The following is a 26,495-nucleotide window of genomic DNA, read 5'->3' as shown; positions in this document are numbered from 1 at the left end:
ATGACCTTGAACTTCTGATTCTCTTAAATTCTTTTCCTGAGTGCTAGAATTATAGGCAAGCATTTTTTTTTTCCGAGACAGGGTTTCTCTGTGTAGCCCTGGCTGTCCTGGAACTCACTCTGTAGACCAGGCTGGCCTCAAACTCAAAAATCTGCCTGCCTCTGCCTCTGCCTCCCAGAGTGCTGGGATTACAGGCATGCGCCACCACCGCCCGGCTATAGGCAAGCATTCTACCAACAAGCTACAGCCCCAGCCTCTCCCAAGGAGTCTACTCAGCAATCCCCCTCCCTCTTAGGCACAACCCTTCACCCCAGGGATCCACTCTGGGAATGGCTGACCAGTTACTTCTTCCACAAGCAGATTTTGAAGAAGCCAGGTTTAGAAAGGGGTCAGGTCCTTGCTCAGATGAGAGGCAGATTCCTAGTAGGGCCAGAGCTACAAATCAGGCCTCCTGTTAACAGCAATGTTCTGCCACTCACAGGCAGGAAGTCACCCCTGGACGTGGACCACAGTTAGTTCTGTCCAAGCCCAGCAGGCCAGATCCTCCCCCTGCCCGTCTCAGGACACACGCCAGGGCCAGGGAGATCGGCCTCATTTTCTTGATCTCTCAAGCCAAGCAAAGGCAGAAAATCAAAGCCATTGCTGGGAAAAGGCAGAGCCAGGAGTGACCAGGGCAATGAGTGAGGCAGAGCAGCTGGCTTTCGGGAACTGGAGGGAAGGAGGTGGAGACTTGGTTTTGCTCCCATTTTTGTTTTAATGTCATTTGTACAATCAGAGTGTGAAAATAGACAGGCGGTGATGGCACATGCCTTAAATCCCAGCCCTTGGGAGGCAGAGGCAGCAGATCACCAAGTTCTAGGCCAGCCTGGTCTACAGAGCAAGTTCAGAGACAACCAGGGCTACACAGAGAACCCTGTGTCAAAAGACCAATGCCCAGGCTGGAGAGATGTCTCAGCAGTTAAGAGCGCCAACTGCTCTTCTAAAGGTCGTGAGTTCAAATCCCAGCAACCACATGGTGCCTCACAACCATCTGTAATGAGATCTGATGCCCTCTTCTGGGGTGTCTAAAGACAGTGTACTTACATATAACAAACAAACAAACAAACAAACAAACAGATAAAAGACCAATGCCTGGGGGCTGGAGAGATGGCTCAGCAGGTAAGAGCACTCACTGCTCTTCCAGAAGCCCTGAGTTCAATTCTCAGGTGGCTCACACCCATCTGTAATGGGATCCTTCTGGTGTGTCTGAAGTCAGCAACAGTGTACTCACATATATAAAATAAACAAATAAACCAGAAGAAGAAGAAAGAGCAGGAGGAGGAGGAGGGGGAGAGAAGAAGAAGAAGAAGAAGAAGAAGAAGAAGAAGAAGAAGAAGAAGAAGAAGAAGAAGAAGAAGAAGAAGAAGAAGAAGAAGAAGAAGAAGAAGAAAAGACCAATGTCCACCTCCCCTATGTGAAAAAAAATCAGGAGGTGAAATAGTAGGTAAAGTACATAGAAAATGTAAATATATAGAACCGACAGGCATGGTGACATGCGCTTTTAATACCAGCACCCTGAGGCAGAGGCAGAGGATCTCTGTAAGTTGTTTTTTGTTTATTGAGACAGGGTTTCTCTGTGTAGCCCTGGCTGTCCTGGAACTCACTCTGTAGACCAGGCTGACCTCAGAAATCCACCTGCTTCTGCCTCCAAAGTGCTGGGATTAAAGGTGTGCGCCACCACTGCCTGGCTTACTTTTTTAAAAATATATAGACCCATATACCAAGACTTTCAGCCTAGCTCTGATACCTTGCCATTCCCAGCCTTAGTTTCCCTGAGTATACGATAAGAACATCAACATACTCCAGAGGGGTGGCTGGGGGGCATTAAGACAGTCAACAAGTGTCAACTGCCTGGCACAGCGCCTGCCAAACAGTTCAGGAGCTGTGCCTGTCAGGGGGAGCGAGAGAAATGTAGCGTGTGGAGCAGACTGCCCCTCTGTTCATGCAGAGCAGGGCAGGGTTAGCTGCAGGAGCTCTGGCGGGTGACAGTGCCTTCCTAAACCCCGGGAACTCACTGATGGGCAGGGCAGGACCCAGGAGCAGTGTCAGCTGAGCTCAGGAGCCAGTCTGGTTCAAGGGCAGAGCAGGGAGCTGTCCCCAGAGCTGCACCCACACCTGCCAACCAGACAGTTTAGGCATCCCCCACCCCATGTGGTGTGAGGATATGGTCTTCTATTTCTGAGGCCAGCTTGTCACAGTTGACTCCATAGTCCTTGAAATCATCTGAAAGAGATTGGGACACAGACATTAGCAGTTCTAGACTTTGCCAGGGATGATTCTTGACAATGGGACTCCTGCACCCCTGTTGGAGACTCTGCCTCAAAAACAAACAAGCTAATGGTGTCTCACGCACCAGCTGCTTCCCCTCCCTCAGCCCAACCCCAGCCCTCACCTTCTGCCTTCAGAGCGGCTGACAGCATCTCCACACACTTGTCCCGGACAGAGTCCCCGGTGAGATAGCAGGGGGCCAGGAGACACACGGAGGGGGCGAAGGTGGGAGTTGACGGGCTGCTGGGGGTGTTGGGAGTTTCCACTTTCGATCTGCCGCTGTTAGACCTGAGGATGACATCGGTGATGGACATGGTGACATTAGGCAAACAAACTATTCACGGAAAGTAGCATTCTAGATGTTTCCACAGGTGTGGATGCTCCCCTCTAACTCTCTCAACCACCCTCTGAGGCAGGCGCCACTTGTAATTCTCCATGAAGATCAATTCTCAGTGAGGATCATCTCGTTTAATCCTCAGAACAATTCCAGGAGGCAGATACTATTCCTTTTTTTTTTCCAAAAGAATTATCTATTTATCTATTTATTTTATTTATATGTTGCTCTTTTCAGACACACCAGAAGAGGGCATCAGATCCCATTACAGATGGTTTTGAGCCACCATGTGGTTGCTGGGAATTAAACTCAGGACCTCTGGAAGAGCAGTCAGTGCTCTTAACCACTGAGCCACCTCTCCAGCCCCTCCCCCCCAACACTATTCTTATCCCACATATGAGGTGCATCTTAGAAATGGATGTGTTTTGAAGACAAGCTTGAAACCCAGTGTGGTGGAGCATGCCTTTTTCCTTTTAATCCCAGCACTTGGGAGGCAGAGGCAGGTGGATCCCTGAGAGTTCAAGGACAGCCTGGTCTACATAGTAAGCTATAGGCCAGCCATGGCTTCATAGTAACACCCTGTCTTAAAACAAACAAACAAACAAACAAAACAACAACAACAAAAAAAGAGTTAAAATATCCAAGCTTGACTCTGGTCAGTCATCTGGAGCCTACAGGAACTCAAACCCAAGCTTCTGAGCTTCTGGTATCCAGGCTCCCAGGCAAACAGTGTGCTCCATTCATCACAGAACAGGGAACGTGCTCTATTCGTTACAGAACAGGGGACACTTAATGATTAAGCCCCAGCTTGCTGTACTGTTCTAACTGCCCCCTCATATATAAGTTTATATCATCCATCCAGTATTTATCAGGTGCTGCATACATTTATATATATTATCCATCCATCCCATCCTGTTTGTCCAGCCATCCTTCCATCCATAAATCCACCCATCCATTATTTATCAGGTCCTTACTCTCCAGAAACTATGTCAAATCAAGAAGTCAAGTGAGATTATCTCCCTCCCTCCCAGAGTTTCACACTCTATTGAGGACGATGATCTACTAGCACTTTCCATCTACCAGAGTTGGGTCAAGCACTTCTTGAACATTTTCTAGTTTAATTGTCACAAGAATCCCTGGCGGTCAATACCCTTACCATCCTATTTGTACGGAGAGAAACAAACTTGGAAAATCCCATCACTGAGTCTGTACCTGGAAAGATTCACCATAGAGTTGTGTGTCAGCACCTTCACTGCCTCTGATACGTTCCTCACAGTGACCCCATTTACTTCAGAAGATCTCACAGTCCAGGCTGTCCTCAAGCTTACTATGTAGCTGAGGGTAACACCGAACTTCTCTGATCCTCCTGCCCCCACCTCCCAACTGCTAAGACTATAAGTGTGCATGCCTGCCTGGTTTATGAGGTGCTGGGGTTTAAGTCTAGGCTTTGAGTGTTCCAGGAAGGCATGCTAGTAACTGAACCAGAACCCCAGCTGGACTGATTGATTTTTGTGTTTGATATTTGTGTGAATGTGAATGTGTGTGTGTATGTGTAGAAGTCAACCTCAGGTGAATGAAGCCAGCCACCTCATTGTCGGAAATAGCTTCTCTTGCTAGGACCTTGCTTACCACGGACAGTTAGGCTAGGCTGGCCATCCAGGGATCCCCAGGGGTCCTCCTGTGACCTCTCTGGAATCAGTATTGTAAGAATGTGCACGCACTACCATGCCCAGCCTCTTACGAGGGCTGTAGGCTGTCCCCATGTCTGCTGAGCTATCTCTCAACCTGTCTTTCTTTTCTTTTAGGGGACAGGTTGTTGGGTTGTTTTGTTTTGTTTTTGAGACAGGGTTTCTCTGAGTAGCTTCAAGTATCCTGGAACTTACTCTGTAGACCAGGCTGGCCTAGAATGCATGTATCTGCCCGCCTCTGCCTCTCTGGTGCTGGGATAAAAGGTGTGCACCACCACACCTAAGGAGTTTGTCTGAGAACGGGACTGAGAGAGCAGCTGGCATTTCCCAGAGTTAAAAACGGAGCTCGCTCTTACCTGTCTGTCAAGTCTCACCTCAGAGGTCATATCCTCAGGGAGACTTGTCTCTGCCCTGTTTTCCTGCTGCATAGCGCTTACCCAAGTCTATAATTAACTTGCTCATGTGTTTATAAACATTGTCTGTCGGCTTCCCTCTTCAGATGACAGTCCACACGGAGATCGTGCAGCTCATTCACTCCTACAACAGCACCCATATTTAGCTTGCTAAATGGCTGATAAATGCGTGATAACTAGAGATTGATTGATCATAAAGAAAGCAAGGACCAGGGAGTGCAGATGGAGTTCACCTGGAGGGAGGCACGTCCTTTCTGAAAGACAGTATTTCTATTCCCTGGGCTTACTCTAGATGGCTCAGTGGTTAAGAGCACTGGCTGCCAGAGAAACCCTGTCTTGAAAAACCAAAAAAAAAGAAGAGCACTGGCTGCTCTTCCAGAGGAATTCCCAGTTCAATTCTCTGAGTTCAGCTCCCAGCAACAGAGTCATCTGGTGGCTCACAATCATCTGTAATGGGATCCAACGTTCTCTTCTGGTGTGTCTGAGAGAGAGCGACTCAGACTCACATATATTATATAAATAAAGAGTTGCTATGTGTGGCCTGGCACACATAGGGCTCAGGGCTCACACCGAGGAGGGAAGCCTACCGCACAGGGTTTTGGAGTTGGCAGTAATGGCAGCTGTCATGTTTGGAATGCCTACACTAAGTTTGGGTCTAAGCTTTAGAGATGGGTGTGGCAGTACATGCCTGTGATTCCAGAAGTCTGGAGTCTGGGGCAAGAGTTCCAGCCTGGGCTACATAATATAGGCTAGTCTCATCCCCCAGTCCCTAAAGAATCCAGGTCTTGATGGCTTAGCTGATGACGATAGCTATGGAGTGACTTGATTTCAGTCTTAGAACCCACATAGAGGAGAGAAAAAAGCAGTTTCCCAAAGTTTTCCTCTGACCTTCATATGTGTGCCACTACACACACACACATACACACACACACATACACACATGCTCACGTAATGAGTGCACAGAAGCGCAGATCTAGGCTTTAGAGGCAAACTCCAAAGCCTGGTATACCCACTGCAACCTTGGGTAAGTTCTTTACCCTCTGATGCCTCACATGCAAAATAGGAATAACAGTAGCACCCATTTTATGGATCAGCTGGAACAACTAAAAGATACTAAGAAAATCCCAGCAAAAAATTCCAGGTCACTTATCCCTGTACATGGGCATCACTATGACACACATGCCACCTTTGCAGCGTGTGGTTGAGAGCAGCACCAACTTTTTTAATGACCTTGGGAAGTCAAAATTGTTTCCACTCTATGGATCAATACTGCGTGTCTGCACGAGTGAAACTGAGTTGTCTGAAGTCATCCATCCAACTTCCAAGCGGTTGAGTCAGACCGGAAAGAGCTGTCTGTCTTTCCAGTTCTCCTGACACGTTTCACTGTGTGGCGCTTTTTCCAGAGTCTCTTAACCATGCAAGCAGCAGCGGATTGAAGCACTTTCCCCTCCGGACCCTGGCTCTGTGCCCTCCAGCCTGGCCAGGAGCTGGCTGCCTGACTGCCAGGATTTTTCGACTAGGTTGTGTTTAATCCAGTCACACTCATACCATTAAGGACTGCCAAACTCCAGAAAGAGCGTCATTAGTGATGCCTTAGGTGCATTTTATCTGTGCCTTCCCTCTGCTCCCAAATTGGTCAGCCTACAGCCTCAGTCCCAGCTCTAGTGCTCTTAGAAATTCTTTCTGGTACCTGCCAGACATGGGGCCTTGCGTCTGTTCTTGGGCGCCACCTTGTGGACAATTCAGTTCAGTTACTACAATTTACAGTTGCTGCAAGCCAAAGTGTGGATTATAGGCAATTGATCTGAATGCAACTCTCTTCTCCATTAAGGGGAGCAGTTCATTCCTTCGTGTGTGTGTGTGTGTGTGTGTGTGTGTGTGTGTGTCTGTGTGTCTCTGTGTGTGTGTCTGTGTGTCTATGTGTCTGTGTGTCTATGTGTCTGTGTGTGTCTGTGTGTGCATCTGTCTGTCTCTGTGTGTATCTGTCTTCCTGTCTCTGTGTCTCTGTGTCTGTATGTGACTCTGTGTCTGTCTGCCTGTTTGTCTCTCTGTATGCATCTGTCTTCCTATCTCTGTGTGTCTCTGTGTGTCTCTGTGTCTGTCTGTCTGTATGCATCTGTCTGTCTCTCCCTGTGTGTGTCTGTGTGTCTGTCTCTGTGTGCATCTTTCTGTGTCTGTGTCTGTGTGTGTGTGTGTGTCTGTGTGTCTCTGTGTTTGTGTGTGTATCTGTCTCTGTATGTCCATATATATGTGTGTCAGTGTGTCTCTGTGTGTATCTGTGTATGTATCTGTCTGTCTCTGTATGTGTGTGTATCTGTGTGTCTGTCTCTGTATGTGTGTGAATCTGTGTGTGTGTGTCTGTCTGTGTCTGTGTATCTGTGTGTGTGTGTCTGTCTGTGTGTATCTGTGTGTGTCTGTCTGTGTGTGTGCATTCCAGCTATGGTTCTCAGAACACTGCTCGTTCCCGTCACCTCATCTTTGCACTGCTTTCCTAGAGTAACTCCATCTGCCATGAGCGCAGGCCACCCCTCAGCTCAGATTCTTCTTCCTATGTCCGGCAATCCTTGACATTCGTTCTGTGTTCCCACTGCACGGTGTAGCCACTCCACCAAATCCAAGCTATGGCTCCAAAGGAATCCAAGTGAATATTTTAGCATGTGACCTCTGTCCTGACTCAGAGGTTCTGAGTTCTGATCTTTGCCTGGTCTTAGAGGCTGCACCCTGGTGGGACACATTGTATGTCCAGTTGTGTCTTAGAAAAATCTGCGCGTGTGGCCAATATTTACAATTGGAAGTTTTATAGGAAGAAACATTACTATCTAGATGTCCTTGAACACTGGGAGAGGTGGGCTCAGCAAGTGAGATGCTGATGTCTCCTGCCAGGGGTCTCAGTTGCTTTCCCAGCATGCCTTACAAACTGCCTGTAACTCCAGGTCCAGGGGATGCAGCATCTTCTTCTGGCCTCTGAGTTCCTGTACATGTATGGTGCATATGAGCGCATGCAGGCAGACACATACACACTTAAATTAAGCTAAACAACAACAACGAGACACATACAACTGGTGAATTGTGGGTTGGCGAGACGGCAGGGGTGCTTGCCACCAAACCCAACGACCTGAGTCGCATCCCAGTGGAAGGGGAGAAGCAGCTTCTATAAGCTGTCCCCTCATCTCCCTGAGTATGGCTGACACACACACAACCAACCAATCAAATCAAGGTAAGGATAATATTAACACTGGAAGATTGGGGCCAGAGAGATGGTCACATAAGCCTGGTGCCCTAAGTATGAACCTCAGAATCCACATAAGGAGAGAAAGAACCAGCTCCACAGAGCTGTCCTCCGACATATATGCATCATATGCATCCATACATCACATATGTATGTACACACACACACACAAATAATAAATAAAAACGTGGAGAAACCCTGGAGGTTGTTGTTCAAGCACGCTGACATGTCTGTATGCTCAGCTACATAGAAAGCGAGACTGCCTGAGCCCAGGCGCCTCACAAAGAACAATGAACCCCGAAGGATGCGTTGGATGCACCTTTTCATAAGGCAACCACTGTGGCCACCGGTCTGGCTGGACTCCACCCCTACAGTCACCTGGCTCTAGCCAGGTTTTCCCCGCCCCACAGTTACCTGGCAACAGCCAGGTGACCCAGCCCACTGTAAAAGGGGGTGCCAGGCCCCTCCTCGCTCTCTTGTTTTTTCTCTCTTGCCCTTGATCTTGTCCCCTTGTCCCCCCTCTCTCCATTCTTCTCCCCTCTTTCCACGTGGCCATGGCCAGCTCTTGCCCCTCTATCTTTTCTTTCTCTCTTTACTTCTCTATCTCCTTTTCTCTTCCTACTTCTCTATAATAAAGCTTTGAAACCATGGACTGTCCCTTCTTATCAAAACCAGCCGTGTAGGAACATGGAGCAGGCCTCAGCATCTCCAGCCGCCAGAAAGGACCAAAGACCCTCCCTCCCAGCCAGGCTTCCTCTACAGGTACCCGGGACCTGCTGCGCCAGAACGACCGCCTTCTGAGCAAAGACCTCCCCGCTAGCTGGCAACCTGCTAGCCGGCAACCTCCTTCCTCAGGTACTGGGGAGCCCGCCATCCCTACACGGGTATGCACCCCCCCCTCGTTTTTCCTACACCACTGGTTAGGGCTGGGCACTGCTACCCCTCGGGCAGGCAGGTTGCCTAGTTAGCCACACACTGCACTAGTCTTCAAACTGGTGACCCGTCTGCCTCTGCCTCTCAGGTCACCACAGGCAGCTCAGAAGACCTACACTTGGTTTCAGTTGAGACAAGGTCTCCCATAGTCCAGCCTGGCATGAACTCTCTACGTACTTAACAATGACCTTCAGTTTCTGATCCTCCCGCACACATCTTCTAGGGTGGTGTAGAACTCACTGCCCTAAGACATTCATTACGCAGCAGGTCTCCATGAAAGTTACAGAAAAAGCGGTGTGGCGTGGGGGGACCGAGCTGGGCGAGACCCAGGAGGTAGGAGGCTTGTCCAGCGTGTGGAAGGCCCTGGGATCCATCCCAGGACTGTGAAGAGAGGTGACAAGGGGCAGGAAGGGAGGAGAGGGGAGACAGGAGATGGCAAGGGGGAGGGGAGAGGGAGAGCGGAGGAGGGGGAGGCCAAGCCTGATGCCCTGAACCTGCACGGTGGGAGACAGACTTGAAGTTGTCCCCTGACTGCCACATGCACACGCATACACATGATTTTTTACATTTGTGCATTGAGGCGTTTAAAAGATTCTGAAGGTGTGTGTCTGCAGTGTAACAATATCTACCACAAACTTATCAATGCCAAACATAAGCCCCAAGAAGTTAGGAGATTTCCCAGTTACAGGGGATGAGGAATATTTAGTTACTTTGTTTTTAAATTTCCTTTTAGTAAATTTTTTTTAGTAATTTTTTTCTTTTGAAATGGGGGCTCACTATGTCACTCAGAGTGAACCTCCAAGTTCTCTCAAGCTATCCTCCTGCCTCAGCTTCCCTAGCGACTTTTTTATATGTCCATGAAATCTTTTTTTGTTGTTGTTATTTTGTTTTTTGTTTTTTGGATTTGGTTTTTTTCGAGACAGGGTTTCTCTGTATAGCCCTGGCTGTCCTGGAACTCACTCTATAGACCAGGCTGGCCTAGAACTCAGAAATATGCCTGCCTTTACCTCTCAGAGTGCTGGGATTACAGGTGTGCGCCACCATAGCCTGGCTATCTTTTTTTTTTTTTCTTAGATTTATTTATTTATTTATTTATTTATTTATTTATTTATTTATTTATTTTGGTTTTTTTGAGACAGGGTTTCTCTGTATAGCCCTGGCTGTCCTGGAACTCACTCTGTAGACCAGGCTGGCCTCGAACTCAGAAATCAGCCTGCCTCTGCCTCCCAGAGTGCTGGGATTACAGGCGTGTACCACCACCACCCGGCTTAAAGATTTATTTAATGTATGTGAGCATCTAGTCACTGACACACAGATCCAATTACAGATGGTTGTGAGTCACCATGTGGTTGCTGGGATTTGAACTCAGGACCCCTGGAAGAGTAGTCAGCTCTTAACTGCTGAACCATCTCTCCAGCCCGTCCATGAAATCTTTCAGCTACCGTGATAAACGTGGCATTTGTGTCCTATCCAAGACACAAGTGCTTTGGGGAGCACCTGGCTAGGGTGGGAAAAAGGGAGTGGGCGTGGGGTCGAGACCACCATGTTCTGTTCCTCTCTGCAGAGGCACAGATCCAGCCCCAATCCCACATAATAACTGGGATCTGGAATGTCCTTACTCCCAGAATCCTCTGCTTCCTGGTGGCTTACCACAAATGCCGAGTAAGTACGGATCAATCACTTCTCTTCTCAATGGACAAGGTCCAGGCCCGACCTGCCCTGCAGACCTGACGAAGGTGGGATGTGGGCTGCGTTACCAGGCAACATCACTGCCTGCACAAATGACTTGGTTCATGAAGTGTGTCTAGACAGGAAAGGCTGAGAGCCGTCAACAGATAATCAGTGGAAAGCCACTCTTTCAGGCTGTGGATCTCGGCAGTGGTGACTGTTCTTGTTAGACATGGAGGCTTTGCCTATGGGACTGCTGCAATGCTGGGGACTTGTGTTTTGAGGCAGTGATCTTGCTATGTAGCCCAGGCTGGCCACAAACCCGTGATCCTGCTCCCCGGTCTTGAGTCTGTGTTTACAGCTGTGTGTGCCGCTGTGCCTGGCTCCTGTCAATCAAAGCTGAGCACTGTCGGGGGCTGCATGGCTGGCACGTTTCCCATCCCGTCTCCATGATGGGTGAAGCTGGGCTCTGCGGGTGGGTCACACTGAGCCAAAAACCCCAGGGTGCGCACGGTAGGAGACAGTAACATCTACCTCCAGAGCCGTCTCAAGAAATTCCCTAAACAGCTGCGGGTGAAATATATGACAAGCGCAGCCCCCTCCTCTCCTGCCCTAGAAAGAAGTACCTGGCTTTGGGCTCTCCTCCTCCCTTCTTCCTTGGTGGAGAAAGGCCTGATTCTGGCTTCCAGTCTGAACAACCAAGTCCTTTCTCTTTCTTCTTTGCTTTCTCTCTTTCTTCTCTTTCTCCTTTGGTGGTCCTAGGGGAGTCTGAAAATGAAATTGTGGCATTGTGTCCCCACTCAGCCCCTTCACAGCACAGACCTGGGTGACTTTGGTCCCTGGGGGAAAAAGGACCAGGACCAGGGGACAGCTGCCTGCAGGCCCATCACACACATTCATGCACACATGGATGTATGTATGGCAAACACACATATGCATGTGCATACATGTGTGTGTGTATGCACACATGCATGTACATAGGAATGCATGCATGCAGATGCATGTGGACACATGCACACACATCACATGTGCATGCACAAAGAGATACATCTAGAACATAGCAGTATACCGATCTATGCAGAGGCAGGCAATGTGCACATACATGCACACAAACAGAAACATATAGACATATATAAGTTATAAGCTACATATAAATCTTACATATGACCATATAACACCATGAATTCCACGATCCAGGGGCTGCATGCCATTTACTAAAGAACTCAGTGACTAAAGCTGAGAGCCTGCTACCGGCCAGGCATGGCCTCTGCCATATGCTGGCAGGAAGCCCCATCTCCTGTCAGTCTTGCCCCCTCTCACCCAGCAGCCGCTTCCAGTTTTTAATGAGGACTTTGGCCAAGGACACCACCTCCTTGTCTGAGCAGTGCTTGCGAACTCCGTTGACAGCGACTCCGATCCTGGTGGTCTGTAAGGAAAGAAGGAAGGAGCTGACCTGTGGGACCAGTCACTCTTACTGAAGGCAGCAGCCCCACCTCAGTCATCGCTTCCCTCCAATCTTGACCTCTCCAGGGTCCTTGCCCTGACCCCCAGCAGAGGACATTACCTTGATTTTCTATCTTAGACCTAAGCCCTGACCACTCCCCTGCCTGAGTCCCAAGCCTATGCTAATAGGTAACATTGGTGGAAATCTGGGGTGGCATGACTGTGGTCTGTAGCCAGGACCCTGGACCACTCTCAGTCCACTGGATGCTTTGAGAAAAGGTCGTCGAGACTTAGACCTACCCTCTGCCTACATCTTAGATCCACACTTGTCCTTAGGGACCAGAAGTCTCTGGTAAAGTTTAGGGGTTTATGGGAAATTGAAGGAAGATAGATTTGAAAGCAGGGGGGACATCTCTTTCTCCATGGGTCGTAAGCCGCTTGAATCTCACAGGCTTTGGATAAAGATTCAAGGGAAGCATCTTCTCCCTAAACCCAAGCACCCTGAGTCCGGGAAAGAACCTTCCCTCCAGAGACTCTCCCCAGCACCTCAACTCCATGTCAGGCACTTCGCCCCCAGAACCTCCCCTCAGAAACCCCCATGAGGTCTTTCCCTCCCACAGAGCTACTACCTCAAGAGCCCCTCCCCCCACCTGTAGCAGCTGGATGGACATCTGGCAACTGTGCAGTTTCTTCAGAAGGTCCAGGGCCCCTTCCTGCAGGAAGGCACAAGAAAAACACTGAGACACAGATGTTGCCCTGTGCCTCTCTCTGATGGCTGTGAGCTCCTGGGCAGACAGACAGATGTGTGGTCCAAGAAACTTTCAGATCTTCCTACCTCAATGTCCCAACTGTTTGGGATTATATAGGCTTGCTACTGCACCTGGCTCTTTCCAGATTTTAAAGATTTATTTATTATTATATGTAAGTACCCTGTAGCTGTCTTCAGACACACCAGAAGAGGGCGTCAGAGCTCATTACAGATGGTTGTAGCCACCATGTGGCTGCTGGGAATTGAACTCAGGACCTCTAGAAGAGCAGTCGTTGCTCTTAACCACTGAGCCGTCTCTCAAGCCCCCTCTTTCCAGATTTTAGATCAATGTTATTAAGGTATTATTAACACACTATAAGCCACATGTGCTGTTGTATAATTATATGAATCTTTTCTGTCTTTTTCTGTATATATATATATCTCAGCATAGTGTGTGTATTAACATGGGTATGGAGGCCAGAGGTTGATATCTGTCTTTCTCCAGCACTTTCCACCTTATATATTGAACAAGGTCTTTCAACTGATCCCAGAGCTGGTAAATCTGGACAGTTTGAGCTAATCAGCTCTCTCTGGGGAACCCTGTCTCTGCCTCCAGCACTAGCTAAGTGTACAGTCAGCTGAAGGGTGCTGGGCGTTGAAATCCAGTCTTCAAATGTGCACAGCTGACAACGTGCATACATATGGATCATTTATACATTTGAATTTATCTTAAATGTTTTGTCTACCTGCATGTATGTGCAAACCATGTGTGCCTTGAACCTGTGGAGGTCAGAACAGGGCACTGGACTCCCCTGGAACTGGAGTTACAGATCCTTGGGAGCCATCAGCTGGGTTCTGGGAACTGAACCAGGGTCTTCTTTTTTTTTTTTTTTTTTTTTCTTTGATTTTTGGTTTTTTTAAGACAGGGTTTCTTTGTATAGCCTTGGCTGTCCTGGAACTCACTCTGTAGACCAGGCTAGCCTCGAACTCAGAAATCCGCCTGCCTCTGCCTCCCAGAGTACTGGGATTACAGGCGTGCGCCACCACCGCCCGGCTGAACTGGGGTCTTCTATAAGAGCAGCCAGTACTCTTAACACCGAGTCATCCCTCCAGCCATATATGTTTCAAATTATGTGTATGATTTACATACATGTCTCTGTGTGGGTATGTGCTTGTGAATGCAGAAAATCAGCTGAAATCATAGGTAGTTGTTGTTGTCAGGACCTAGGCAAAATGTTAAGGCCTGGGTAACTTACCTGGCTAGCCTGCCACTATAAGGAAACAGTATCATATGTTTTTGTGGTTACTAGGAAACTTTCTTTCTTTCTATTTTTTTTTTTTTTTTTTTTTTTTTTTTTTGTGGCTTTTCGAGACAGGGTTTCTCTGTGTAGTCCTGGCTGTCCTGGTACTCACTCTGTAGACTCAGGCTGGCCTTGAACTCAGAAATCCGCCTGCCTCTGCCTCCCAAGTGCTGGGATTACAGGCGTGCGCCACCACGCCCGGCACTAGGAAACTTTCTAATGCCAAGATCGATCACATATTTTGTTGTGTCCTATGCCCTTAAAAACCAATCATGATAGAAGTCAGTAGAACTGCTTTGCATAGTTATGCACAATAATCTTGGACCTGAACCAACCACCCAACAGTGCTTCCTGCACACATGTCTATGTTTTTACAGTATAAGTTGCTCCTGGGATGAACCCCAACACAAGAGAGACACCTGCCCCAATATAACAAACTTGGAATAAGACTTCCATTTTGAGTAGTAACCCAGTAAAGTTTAAGTTCCCAAGGCTTCCCTGGGAACTGACCTCCTGGTTGGCAGAAAGAGACACGGACGTGGGTAACTGACATCCTGGTTGGCAAGTTAAGACATGAATGTTAGACAAGTCCCATCCTGGTGGATAAGTCAGGACATGAATGTCAGACAAGGCAAGTCCCCTGCCACAGCTGAATACCCCAACCAATGGCAGCAGGATAGTGTACAACAAAGACATGCTCCTAAGGAAATCCCCATCCTTAAATCCTGATTGGTGAAATAACTTGGCACAGGTGTCTATGGATTTGGGGCTCAAAACCCCTGTAGGATCTTAACTCGGGGTCATGGCTCAGTTCCCAAATTTGGACCATGGCCCTGGTAGACCAGTCCTAGGGCATAAGCTCAATAAACTATCCCTGACTGACTGAGATCCGTGTTCGTGTGGTTTGTGAGGTGATTCCTGAACTCCCAATAGTTGTGAGCTGCCCAATGTGGGTGCAAGAAACTGAACTCTGATCCCTTGAAGTACAATATGCATTCTTAATGTCTAAGCCAGTCTCTAGCTCTAACCACTGAACCATCTCTCTAGCTCTAACCACTGGGCAATCTCTCCAACTCAATTCTTCTTTCCTTCCTTCTTCCTTTCCTCCTCCTCCTCCTCCTCCTCCTCCTCCTCCTCCTCCTCCTCCTCCTCCTCCTCCTTCTTCTTCTTCTTCTTCTTCTTCTTCTTCTTTCTCTCCCTCTCCCTCTCTCTCTCTCTCTCTCTCTCTCTCTCTCTCTCTCTCTCTCTCTCTCTCTCCTCTGCCTATGGAGTGCTGGGATTAAAGGTGTATCCCCCCCCCCCCCACTGCCTGGCTCCTGAGTTGGTGCTATAAGAATATTTTAAAATATTAAGAATATTTTTCCCAGCCAGGCAGTGGTGGCGCATGCCTTTAATCCTAGCACTTGGGAGGCAGAAGCAGGTAGATTTCTGAGTTCAAGGCCAGCCTGGTCTACAGAGTGAGTTCCGGGACAGCCAGGGCTACACAGAGAAACCCTGTCTGGAAAAACAAAAAAAAAAAAAAAAAAGAACAACAACAACAAAAAATTCCCACGTATTTATCTTGTGGGGCGGGGAGGAAGATCCTGTGCCTACCAAGGTGCATGTGTGGAGGTCAGAGGGCTACTGGTGTGGTTCTCTCTGTTACCACCATGCTTGGTCACTTAAAGCATTTTATATAAAAAGTGTGGTATACGCATCTTTTTTGTTTTCCTAGATTACTGTTTCTGAGATCTACCCAGACTGCCTCAGGATCTTCTCCATCGGTATAAAATATGAGTTCCCAGCAATTAGTAAGAATCTTTGGATGGAACTGTTGGGTCATTTCAAGGTGGGACCACTTCAAAGACAGCTCCTGTGAAACTTTACTTTCAAGTCTTTTGGATTTGTTTGGAAACAAGGTCTCCCTAGCTCAGGCTGGCCTTGAACTTGTGATCCTTCTACCTCTGTTTCGAGTTCTGGGACTCACCTTTGAATCTCTGAATGGACAAATATTTTCATTCCTCTGAGGGTAATGAGAACTGCTTTCATCGTTAAGTCCTTCACGCTGTGTGAGAGCCAGCTGCTCTCTGAATAAACACGGGAGGAATGAAGCTCGGGGCTGGAGAGGTTGCTCAGTGGTTAGAGCACTTGCAGCTTTGAAAGAGAACTCAGTTCCCAGCACCCATATGGCGGCTCACCCCATCTGTAACTCCAGTTCCAAGGGATTCGACATCCTCTTTCAGTCTCCTCAGGAACCAGGCACGTGGTACCCAAACATGACACACATTCAGGCAAAATTCCCATACACAAAGGATAAAAAAAAAATAATAAGTGTTTTTAAAGAACAAATGAAGTAGAAAGTAGAATGGGGAGAGAAAGAAGGAATGGGCTGGAGAGATGATGACTCAGTGGTTAAGAACACTGACTGCTCTCCCAGAGGTCCTGAGTTCAATTCCCAGCAACCACATGGTGGCTCACATCATCTATAATGAGATCTGGTGCCCTCTTCTGGTGTACAGGCACACACGCATACAGAATATTGTATACATAATAAACAAATCTTGAGAGAGAGAGAGAGAGAGAGAGAGAGAGAGAGAGAGAGAGAGAGAGAGAGAGAGAGAGAGGAGGGAGGGAGGAAGCTTGGAGTTGAAAGCCTGCCAGGTCATTAACACACCTTCATCTCATTTTCTCTTTCTCCTTCCTGGTACCTGCTCCGTAGAAGGCAGTCCTGCTGCCTCCCAGCTTTGTAGCTGAGATTAAGTTTGGTGTCTAGAAGCCAGCCCTGGCTATTTTGTGATTAATTCTCTGAGGATCATGAACCAACTATGCCCTGTATGTCCCTTGCCTGATTCCAGCTATCAGCCTCCTCTGCCAGGCCCTGGATCACATCCTGTGAGCTGTCCTCTGTGGGTCCTTAGACTCCCTCAGCACTGCGGTTCACTGTTCTGAGCATGGCCGGCAGACAGGGCTGTATGGGAACCTGTAGGGATCCCATACCATGCTTAATGTTAAGGAAAGGTTTCCTGCGCGCTGGAAATGCTTCTAAGGCCTTGACCTGCACTGACTTCTCACGAGGAGACAGGAAGGTGCTTCAGTCAGAAAACTGATTATTGTGCACAAAGCTTAGATGCTATCCCCAACACCCTATAACCAGGGTGGTACTTCACAGCTGGAATCAAAGCTCTTGGGAGGAAGAGGCAAGAAGGGTTCATTCTCAGGCATTCAGGGCCATCCTCAGTAACAGTTTGAAGCAGGTATACTATATATAAGACCCTGTCTCAAGAACACACAGGGCTGGAGAGATGGCTCAGTGGTTAAGAGCACTGACTGATCTTCCAGAGGTCGTGAGTTCAATTCCCAGCAACCACATGGTGGCTCACAACCATCTGTAATGGGATCTGATGCCCTCTTCTGGTGTGTCTGAAGACAGCTACAGTGTACTCATATAAATAAATTATTCTTTAAAAAAATAAGCAAACAAACCATCCACTTCTCAGAAGGCCCTAGGGAAGTGGGTCCTATTTATAATTCCAACTTCTACAGAATTATCAACCCATTTCACAGAAGAGGGAACCAAGAGACTTTGTGAAGGGCCAGTGTGGAAGAAACACCTGGCTTGGAGCTTCATATACTGCTTCAAGACAGAGATCTACCAATATGCACACAGTCATGGATACCGGCAGAGTAGGTAGAGTCATGAGCACGTGCAGACGGACAGCCAGTTCTCAGGGATGGAACCCTGATTCCCAGCATCGCTATGTTCTTCGGAATAAATTCTGTCTCAGTGATGAATCTCCAGCTACCCACATGATGTTCCTGAACTGGGTCTTCTTTTACAGTTCCACGTTGATACACAGTTACAGTTACATGTTTATGTGTATACATACATGCACATGTCAAAGCCCACATGTGGAGACAGGAGGATGGCCCATGGGAGTCAGGTGTTCACCATGTTTTGGTTTGGTTTATGTTGAGTGGTTTTCGAGACAGGGTTTCTCTGTGTAGCCCTGGCTGTCCTGGAACTCACTCTGTAGACCAGGCTGGCTGTGAACTCACAGAGATCCACCTGCCTCTGCCTTCCAGGTGCTGGTATTAAAGGTGTGCGCCACCATGAGCCCAGTTTACCACAGGTTCAAAATTCATTTTGACAGGTTTAGCGCCAAGCACCTTTACCTGCTGAGCCATTTTGCCGGCCCAGGGTTTCTTTTCTTTTTTCTTTTTGGCCAATTCCTGATCCCTGATAGTGTGGGAGGGGAGTACAAGGAGTTCTTTTAAATCATAAGCATATTAATTTTAAAAAAAAAAGTCTATGTTTGACACTTTGCAAAATTCCTGAAAATTCCATAGTCAGCATGAAATTCATACCGGAATGCACCACCCATGAGCCGGTGTTGTAAGTGGGCTCATAAAGCTGAGTGCCAACCTTGCTAGATGTGCCTCTCTCACTCTGTGGCTAACAGTCTCTCTGGTGCTGGCATGGAGTGGCAGGGACGCAGCCTGAGCCCCTCTGTGTCTATCTGTCCCCATGTGATGATGTCTAAAACTATAAATGAGCCTGTTGGCTTTGCATTTCCCAGGGAAGCCATGCTGTCGGCGTTGGGGGTATCTTTCTGCTTTAACTGAAACTGTCAGTGCATGTATGGCACATGCCTGTTCTGTTAGTGTCGGGAACCATGTCCCACATGCCGCCACGTAGAAGTTGCTTGCTAGGTAGCAGGGCGTGGCTCTGTTGTTGTATTGTTAATATACATATAGCTGGTGTGTGTTTGTCTCCTGCAAGCTGGTTAGCCGGCGCCTGCTCACGGTATCTGACACAGCCCTAAGTCGTTGAATAAATAAATTCCAGCCCTGCACTGCTACGTGGAGGAGGATCTGTCTTATTGCAGGAAGTATGCCTTCTTGGACTAACCACCGCTGGGTGGGCCCACTTTCACTCTTAGTACAGCCCCGCCTTTCTCAGGCAGAAGGCCAGAGCTCTCTATGCCTACCAGAACCCTGCTGGAGTCCAGGCGCAGACTCCAGACACAGTTGTGACTCTACACAGATGTGCCCTGTAAGGACCCTGTGGCCAGCAATGCAGCGATCCTGGAGACAGTCCTGGCAAGATTTGGGATCCCCATCCCCAAGAGGTCACTATTTCCTCCTCCCTCCGTCCCCTAAATCTTTCCACCCAAAAGCCAGGTTTTCTTTACTGGCCAAGTCTGGGGTAACCAAGGGGCTAGGCTTAGACAATCTGTCTACCTGAAATACCACGTAGTTTGGGTTCTTAGCTGGGGGATGTCCTGTGATTTGAGGTTAGGTTTTGCTGGCAACATTAGGAGAAGCCTATCACAGCACAGTAGCGGCTGGGAGCCTCTGCAGGTGGCAGGTGAGAGGCATCTTTTTACATCACCTCCAGCCCTGTCTCACTCTCAACCCTCCCATACTGCCCCACTCCCCCGTCCCCCCCCCCGTGCCCTCTTCCCTCCTCCCCCCCCCCCCCCCCCGCAATCCATCATCTTATGGACAAGGAAACCACGGCCTCTCATGATTATACCAACATCACCATCTCTCTCATCGTTACCAGGTAGCTATTGCAGGATGCCTAGCACTCCTTGACTGCTCAAGTCTGCCACTCATCCTGGGTCTGAACCCTCTCTTTAGGCCCCAGAGTTTTCCAACTTTCCTGGAATATCCTGGCAATGCAGGTCCTGGTTGCTTAAAACTACGTAGGAAAAGAAAAGGACCCCGCGGCAAATCAGCACGGAGGGCTTCGTTCACTGGGTCCCTGGTCTTCTCCCTTTCAGTCCACGCCTCTCCAGAATTGGCACAGGCGCCAGCCACCAGCCTGAGGCAAAGATCGCTAGGTAGATCAAACATTAACTTTGCTTCTGGCTCTGGTTCTGCGCTACTGGGACTGAGGGCTCAGGGACCCTCGTGCGACCAGGGCTGTGGACCCCCCACCTCCCGCCGCAGTTCTCCTTCGTGCACCTCCCCCGCTGGGCCAGCCCAGGCCCCATCTTTCCCCCCCACCCCGCCCCGCACCTGTTCACCTCCGCCCGCCAGGGCCCCATCCCGCGGCCAAGGAAAAAGTTGCAAACAGAACTGCTGGCACTCCAGCCACAGCCCTTCGCTCGGGTCTCGTAGGCCCACTCCCTGGCGTGTGCAAACGCGGCTCGGCGCCTCCTTCTTAGCCCGAGGTTCTCCGATCTTTTTCGAACCCCCCCCCCCCCAATATGTCCCTCCAGTTCTCGCTGCGCCTGCAGCTCCCCGGGCCTTGAGCACACCCCGAGCCCCCGGGACTTCTAAATGTCCTCCCCTGGGTTTGTGTCTCTCCTTGCGCTTTCTCTGCTCCTCGCAAGCTGCCCAGGAGCGCACCCGACCTGTCCACAGCGACTTCAGCAGCCGCGAGCCTTGAGGGACCTCGGACCGTCTCTTCCAGACCTGGCCACGCACACACCCATCCTAAATGACCAGCAAGTAGCTGGGGGACACCCCCCCCCCGTCTGGCAACTTGCCCCCAGTCCCCGGTCCCGTGCCCCGCGCGCTCCCTTCGGGCACAGCGCCGGCACGCCCACCAAGCCCGTGGTTGCCCGAGTCTCGCCTCGGTGGCCCAGGGGCTGCGTTGCAAACTCTGCAGCCTCACCGTCTTCTTCCGGGCCACCATCTTCTCCAGCTTTTTGGCGATCCTCAGCAGCTCCTCTTCCAAGCCCATGTTGGTCCACGACGCCCGGCGGGGTTAGGGGCGTAGGGCAGCAGCGGGCGCCAAAGCGGGAGCCGCACGGGCCGCAAACACAGCGGACACTCGAGCCCGTTGGGGGCGGGGCGGGGCGCGCCCCTCCCAGCGCTGGGGGAGGGGTGGCGGGCACTAAATATAGACTTCAAGGACTGCCCGGGCAAAGATTGCCTGAGCCTGGTGGGTCGTGCCTCGGGCCGGGGGCCGGGGGGCGGGGGGAGGAGAGGACCAACCTGGGAGAAGGGGCTCTTCTCCTCCAACTCTCCTAGGGGTGCCCCAGGCTCCAGGGAGATTTGAGCGTGAGGGTTCTCCGTGGAGGATGTCAGCGCAGCTGTGGGAAGTTTAGAGCGGCCGGGGCTCAGCATCACTGCGCTCCCAGAGGGAGGATTTAGCTTCGTAGCTATGCCAAAGCCGGGAAAGTTGGTGAATTCCTCACATCTTGGTGCAGATTCTGAAGTCATCTCTGTCCTAACTTAGGTAGGCTCTTTGGTGCGCCCAAGGCCTGTGGTGTGCACGCACTCGGGAGGTATGCTCAGAGTCGTTTGCCCGCCAGTCTTATTTTTTATGACAAGCTCTCAAAGGGGTATCGGGGCCATGCTCCGAAAGGCTCAGCTTGGGTGATTCTTAGGGCTTGGAAAAGTGACTTTGGGTGGAAGGAATAACTCTGCCTTCCACTCTCGGCTGGGCACACATCTGCTCTCGGGTGGAAAATCTTCCAAGAACTCTCTGCAGACCTAGTTCCCTTCCTGACAGAAAATGACCTTTCTGCGAGGGTCTCTGATTTGGAGGGGGCAGCAGAAGAGGTCTTACAGTGTGTGAGGGTTGAGGAACTGTGAAATCTCCCAACTTTCTGAGATAACCTCAGAGCACCAAGTCCGGAGCCCTGTTGTGGGCACTGCTGCCCTGTGATGACAATCAAGGATTTTTTTTTCATTCGACAAACGGTATCTAATCAACTAACAAGAAAGATCTCAGGGGCAGCAGGCTGGGCAAAATAACCATTAAAGAGGACTGTATTCATCACAGCTGGGGTGGGGAAAGGGGAGAGAGAGGGCCAGTGTTAAGGTCTAGCTGGGGACTTACGCCCCTCATGAGAAGTGAAGTTTATTGTCACAAAAAGGCAGAGTGCAAGTTTGGTGTGGGGAGGAGGAGGTTCTGAGTAACGGCTAAGGCGGTGAGTGGTTATTCTGTTTACTGAGCACCTACTGTGCTCCAGGTCCTGGAGCACTCAGAGTACAAAGCTTGCAGATGGGAGGATCCCTGACATGTCAGCGGGAGGCAGGGATGAGGGGATGGGGGTCAGGGGGGTAGGAACTGAAAAGGCCATGGTTATAGTAAAGACTTGGAGAGGATGGGCGGGGAAGGGCGGGGCCTTAGCACCATGATGCCAAAGCCAGGTTTTTCTTCAGTGGAGCTTCTTGGAGGGCCTCTTGGCCAAAAGAAGCTTGAAGGACCCTAAGAAAATGAGTCCGGGGCTGGAGAAATGGCTCAGTGGTTTGAGAGCACCGACTGCTCTTCCGAAGGTCCTGAGTTCAAATCCTAGCACCCACATGGTGGCTCACAACCATCTGTAACCAGATCTGACACCCTCTTCTGGTGTGTCTGAAGATAGCTACAGTGTACTCACATATAATAAATAAATCTTTAAAAAAAAGAAAATGAGTCCGACCTCATTATGCAAATAGAACACGGACTCTCAGGAAGTACGAGGCCTCATTGGTACTCTCCTGGAATGTAGCCCGCACTGCTGGTACCCTTTGTATCCCCTCTGCCCACAACAACAGACACACAGCTGTCATATCTCTCTGTGAGCTTTGGGGGCAGACAGGGAACTGATACCCCCAGAGGAGTTTCTCCATCGGTGATAAGCACCCCATTCTTTACTCTCCACGGAACAGCTCACAGGTATTTTATGCTAACCCACTATGCCCCTGCCTCAGCCAATTACAGATGTGTGCTGCTGTGCCAGCATGCCTTGTTTGTGTGTGTGTGTGTGAGAGAGAGAGAGAGCACATGGCAGCCAGAGATTGGTGGTGTCCTCAGTTGCGAGGCTCCTAATATTTTGAGACAGGGTCTCTCACTGAACCTGGTCAGCAAGCTTCCAGGATCCTCCGGTGTCTGCTTCGACAGAGCCCAGAGTTCGGGAGTACACTGCAGGCCTACCTTCGTGCAAGAGCCCTGTGGATTTGAACTCGAATCCTCAAGGCTGTGTGGCAAGCACTTTCCCAACAGCCCCCTCCTCCATCTTTCACTGCCGACTGACCTGCTTCATTTCTGCCAGGGCTCACCTCACATACTCCATTACCTCAGGCCAATCAAGCAGGGGTGTGGTCAGGACCAATCAATCAAGAGGGGGTGTGGCCGGGAGGGACCACAGGAGGATCAAGCATCGGGTTCTGAGCCCTGCTGCTGACATTGGCTAATTCGTGGCTGTGGAGATAACCCTTGCCATGTGGATATGTTTTGAGTGTGTTTTCTTCATTCCTGTTGTGGCAATGTTGAGGGGGGTGGCTGAGCCTTTGAGGGGCGGTGGTGCCTAGTGGAAGGCAATTATGGGAGGGGCTCTGCCTTTAGGGTGTGAGTTCTGACAAAAGTGAGGCGCTGTAAAGCAAACTGAGATCACTGCACGTATGTGCTTGCTCTCTCCTCTGTGATGTTGTGACAGTCGGGGCCTTTTACAGGGCGTTCATGACATGCTGTTTGGACTTTCCTGTCACCAGAACCCTAAGCCAAAGAAAACTCTTTACTGCAGAAAGCACCCAGCCCCCACCGTTCCGTTACAACACAAAACAGACTGAGAAACATATGGGAGGACACTCAGCAGCACCCTGACCTCGGGGATGCCCCCTCCAGGAAGAACACCTTGCCTTACCAAATGTCTCCGGGGCGAAACTCCCAGTTGTGCTCTGACCACTATTCTTTACCAACATGACTGTCACCAGGGCCAGGGAAAGATTCCCAAGTCCCAAGAGTTTCCCAGAGGGAATTTGTCCCTCCCCACAAGAATCGTTTATTAGAGCTCAGTAAAACACTAAGTCTGAGGTGAACACAAGCTGACCTGGGGCTCTGGAACAATCCTACTGCTTTAGGACCAAGGAACACAGCTGTGGCCATTCCCTGGGTGTCCTCTGGCCTCCCCCTTTCATCTTGCCCCCCCTACCCCTGCAGGACCCACCACCAAGCGGGTCTAGAGCAGAGCTGTCTGTGGTTGCTGATATCCTGGCTTTGTAATTGGGGCTGGGCAATGGTGGGATTTCTGGCCCTAGAAAGCAGACTCTTGAAGTCACTTATCTCCCCAACGCCTTTCTCCGTTCCTGGTCCCTCACTTCCTCCAGGCTTCTGATCCCATCAAGAGAAAAGTGAGAGAAACGGATCAGTCAACTCAGACTGTCCCTTTCCTTTTTGTTGAATCAAGGCAGGTGAATCATATTCTAGTTCTAGGCTGGGGAATTACAGTACAGACCCCAGGGAGGGTAAGGCTGCCCTCTGATGGAACCATTCAGAGAACTTCAGCCTGGGCACCACAGGCCTTGGCCACCTAGAACTGTGCCGTAACAACTGCAATGACCAGACAGACCAGCCGATGTCAGTCCGGGCCCCGAGCTCAGAGCCATCCCTCTGCGATCTGGCTCTCCTCGCTCCAAGTCAGTTCTTGCGACCAGCTTTCCAATGAGGAACCGCACCTGCAGGATGTGTGTCTGATTCTTGTGGCATCCACAGCACCTAGCAAAGGTCTGGGCATAAAGCTGGACTTCACTAAAGAAAATCACCAGATGGACATGTGGCCACGGGACAGCGCCTGGGCGTGAATGATGGCGAGCGGGTCCCACCCTTGTAGGGAGAAACACAATCCTGAAATAGTGAGTATTGAGGGTTGTGTAACTTTACCCAACCCAGACATTGCCAGATCTAACTCTGGGGCTGCCTGGCTCAGGACATCAGCTCCAACACATAAGCGTCCTTGGCAGGGTCATGGCTCCCAGCAGGAAGGTGAGTGAGTTCCCGGATCCGTGGTCTCAAGTCCCAGCTCTGAATGTTGGGGTCCAGTGTGAGCCATGCAGAGGGGTCAGCAAGGAGCTAGTCGTGCAAGAGCTGCAGGGAACTTGCCGGCAGAACCCCGATCTTTGAGCCGTCTCCTTCCATGAGGCCAGCCTGGGAGAGAAAAAGGATGAGGAAGCAGCTAAGGTCAGGCTTCACTCAGCCCCACACAGCCCTGAGCTAAGCAGGAAGGTGGCAGGCACCACGCTTAAGAGGCCACCTCAGCCGGGCGGTGGTGGCGCACGCCTGTAATCCCAGCACTCTGGGAGGCAGACGCAGGTGGATCTCTGAGTTCTCGGCTAGCCTGGTCTACAGAGTGAGTTCCAGGACAGCCAGGGCTACACAGAGAAACCCTGTGTCAAAAAACCAAATACAGGGCTGGAGAGATGGCTCAGTGGGTAAGAGCACCGACTGCTCTTCCAAAGGTTATGAGTTCAAATCCCAGCACCCACATGGTGGCTCACAACCATCCTTAAAGAGATCTGATGCCCTCTTCTGGTGTGTCTGAAGACAGCTACAGTGTACTTACATATAATAAATAAATCTAAAAAAAAAAAAAAAAAAAAAACAAATACAAAAAAAAAAAGGCCACCTCAGCCCATAGTGCCACCACCATGGAAAGAGGTCTCCCTCCCCTCTCTGCCTGTTCTTGAGGCACCTACACTGCAAGCATACCCAAGGGCGCCTACCGGAATGTTCCTCCTACACAGAGGCTGCCGGGCAGAGGGACTCTCTTCCAGACTCCGTCCTCCCCGTCTGTAGGACCGAGTGCTCTCTGAGCTGGAAGACAAAGATGGCCATGTGTTACCCTGCTGACAGAAGCCCCTCAGAGGGACCCAGGTAGACAAACAAGGCTTGGGGTGGTGGGGAAGGGGAATCAGAGCCCACCAGGACCCTAGGCTGGGTCTTCATAGGCCCTGGAGGTCTGGAACTGACCTCTCCCCAGAGGGCTCTGAGGATATTCATAGGTTCAGTTTTCCTGAAACTCAAGTCTAGACAAAAAGGGTTTGCAGAGGAGAGAGGCAGTTGGGTCCTGGATTGCAGCTGGGGACAAGTAAAGATTTCACTGAGTCCTTCAGAAGGACCCATGTAGGGGAACTAAGTCCTTTCTCCTCCCACCAACCTCAGCAGCCCAAGCCCCAGGCTGCTTCTCCTTGGCTCTCCTGAGCAGCCTTGAAAGCAGGTGCCAACCCCCCACTCAGGTCCAGCCTACAGCTTGACTCCTAGAGCGAAACTATAACCCATGCTTCAGACAGGTTCAAGTGGGAAAGCCAACAAATGCTTGGAGAGTTAGGGGACATGCTGGACAGCACAGCCAAGCCCTTACTGACCTGAACTTCACAGGGAGATACAACTCAGCAGGGGTGGTTCCAGACGCCAGGCCAGGGCGGGAGGTGCCGGGTGGCTCCTGGAGGCCTTCTTCAGGGCTGGATGGGGTCTGGCTCAGCCCCCCAGGCTCCACAGAGCTGGTGAGGCTGGAGGAGGAAGAGGCTGGGCTGCTCCGGTTCTCGGAGGCCTCGGGAGACTCAGATCTCAGGCTGGGAACGTCAGAACGATCTAGAACCACAAAGTGACAATGTTTTCCTTTTAGTTGCTCCCCTGCAGTATGAAGGTAGACATGCCGGGCTGGTGAGAGATGGCTCAGGAGTTAACAGCATTAGCTGCTCTTCCAGAGGTCCTGAGTTCAATTCTCAGCCTT

The 26,495-nt window shown here is 50.2% G+C and overlaps 2 protein-coding genes across 4 annotated transcripts in view; both read right to left on the bottom strand.

Moving 5' to 3' along the window:
• The window catches only part of Tcea3 (transcription elongation factor A3), a 29,420-nt gene extending 8,571 nt beyond the window's left edge, over positions 1-20,849 (bottom strand). Inside the window, exons 1-6 of the mRNA XM_052177775.1 lie at positions 20,669-20,849; positions 12,666-12,728; positions 11,893-11,998; positions 11,199-11,340; positions 2,432-2,595; positions 2,207-2,262 (exon numbers count right to left, since the gene is read on the bottom strand). Coding sequence (XP_052033735.1) covers positions 2,207-2,262; positions 2,432-2,595; positions 11,199-11,340; positions 11,893-11,998; positions 12,666-12,728; positions 20,669-20,737 — 600 coding nt within the window. The 5' untranslated portion in view covers positions 20,738-20,849. The remainder of the gene's footprint in view (positions 1-2,206; positions 2,263-2,431; positions 2,596-11,198; positions 11,341-11,892; positions 11,999-12,665; positions 12,729-20,668) is intronic.
• A 1,032-nt stretch (positions 20,850-21,881) lies between these two features.
• The window catches only part of Asap3 (ArfGAP with SH3 domain, ankyrin repeat and PH domain 3), a 42,843-nt gene continuing 38,229 nt past the window's right edge, over positions 21,882-26,495 (bottom strand). Inside the window, exons 15-17 of one of the 3 annotated variants that reach the window (XM_052177774.1) lie at positions 26,128-26,353; positions 25,486-25,576; positions 21,882-24,910 (exon numbers count right to left, since the gene is read on the bottom strand). In XM_052177774.1, the coding sequence (XP_052033734.1) occupies positions 24,836-24,910; positions 25,486-25,576; positions 26,128-26,353 (392 nt within the window). In that variant the 3' untranslated portion in view covers positions 21,882-24,835. The remainder of the gene's footprint in view (positions 24,911-25,485; positions 25,577-26,127; positions 26,354-26,495) is intronic. The other 2 variants (XM_052177772.1, XM_052177773.1) reach the window with 2 other exon arrangements.

This window comes from Apodemus sylvaticus, chromosome 3 (assembly GCF_947179515.1).
Source record: "Apodemus sylvaticus chromosome 3, mApoSyl1.1, whole genome shotgun sequence".
NCBI lineage: Eukaryota > Metazoa > Chordata > Mammalia > Rodentia > Muridae > Apodemus > Apodemus sylvaticus.
Note: the sequence above shows the minus strand (reverse complement) of the source record. Positions and strands in the feature narration are given on the sequence as shown.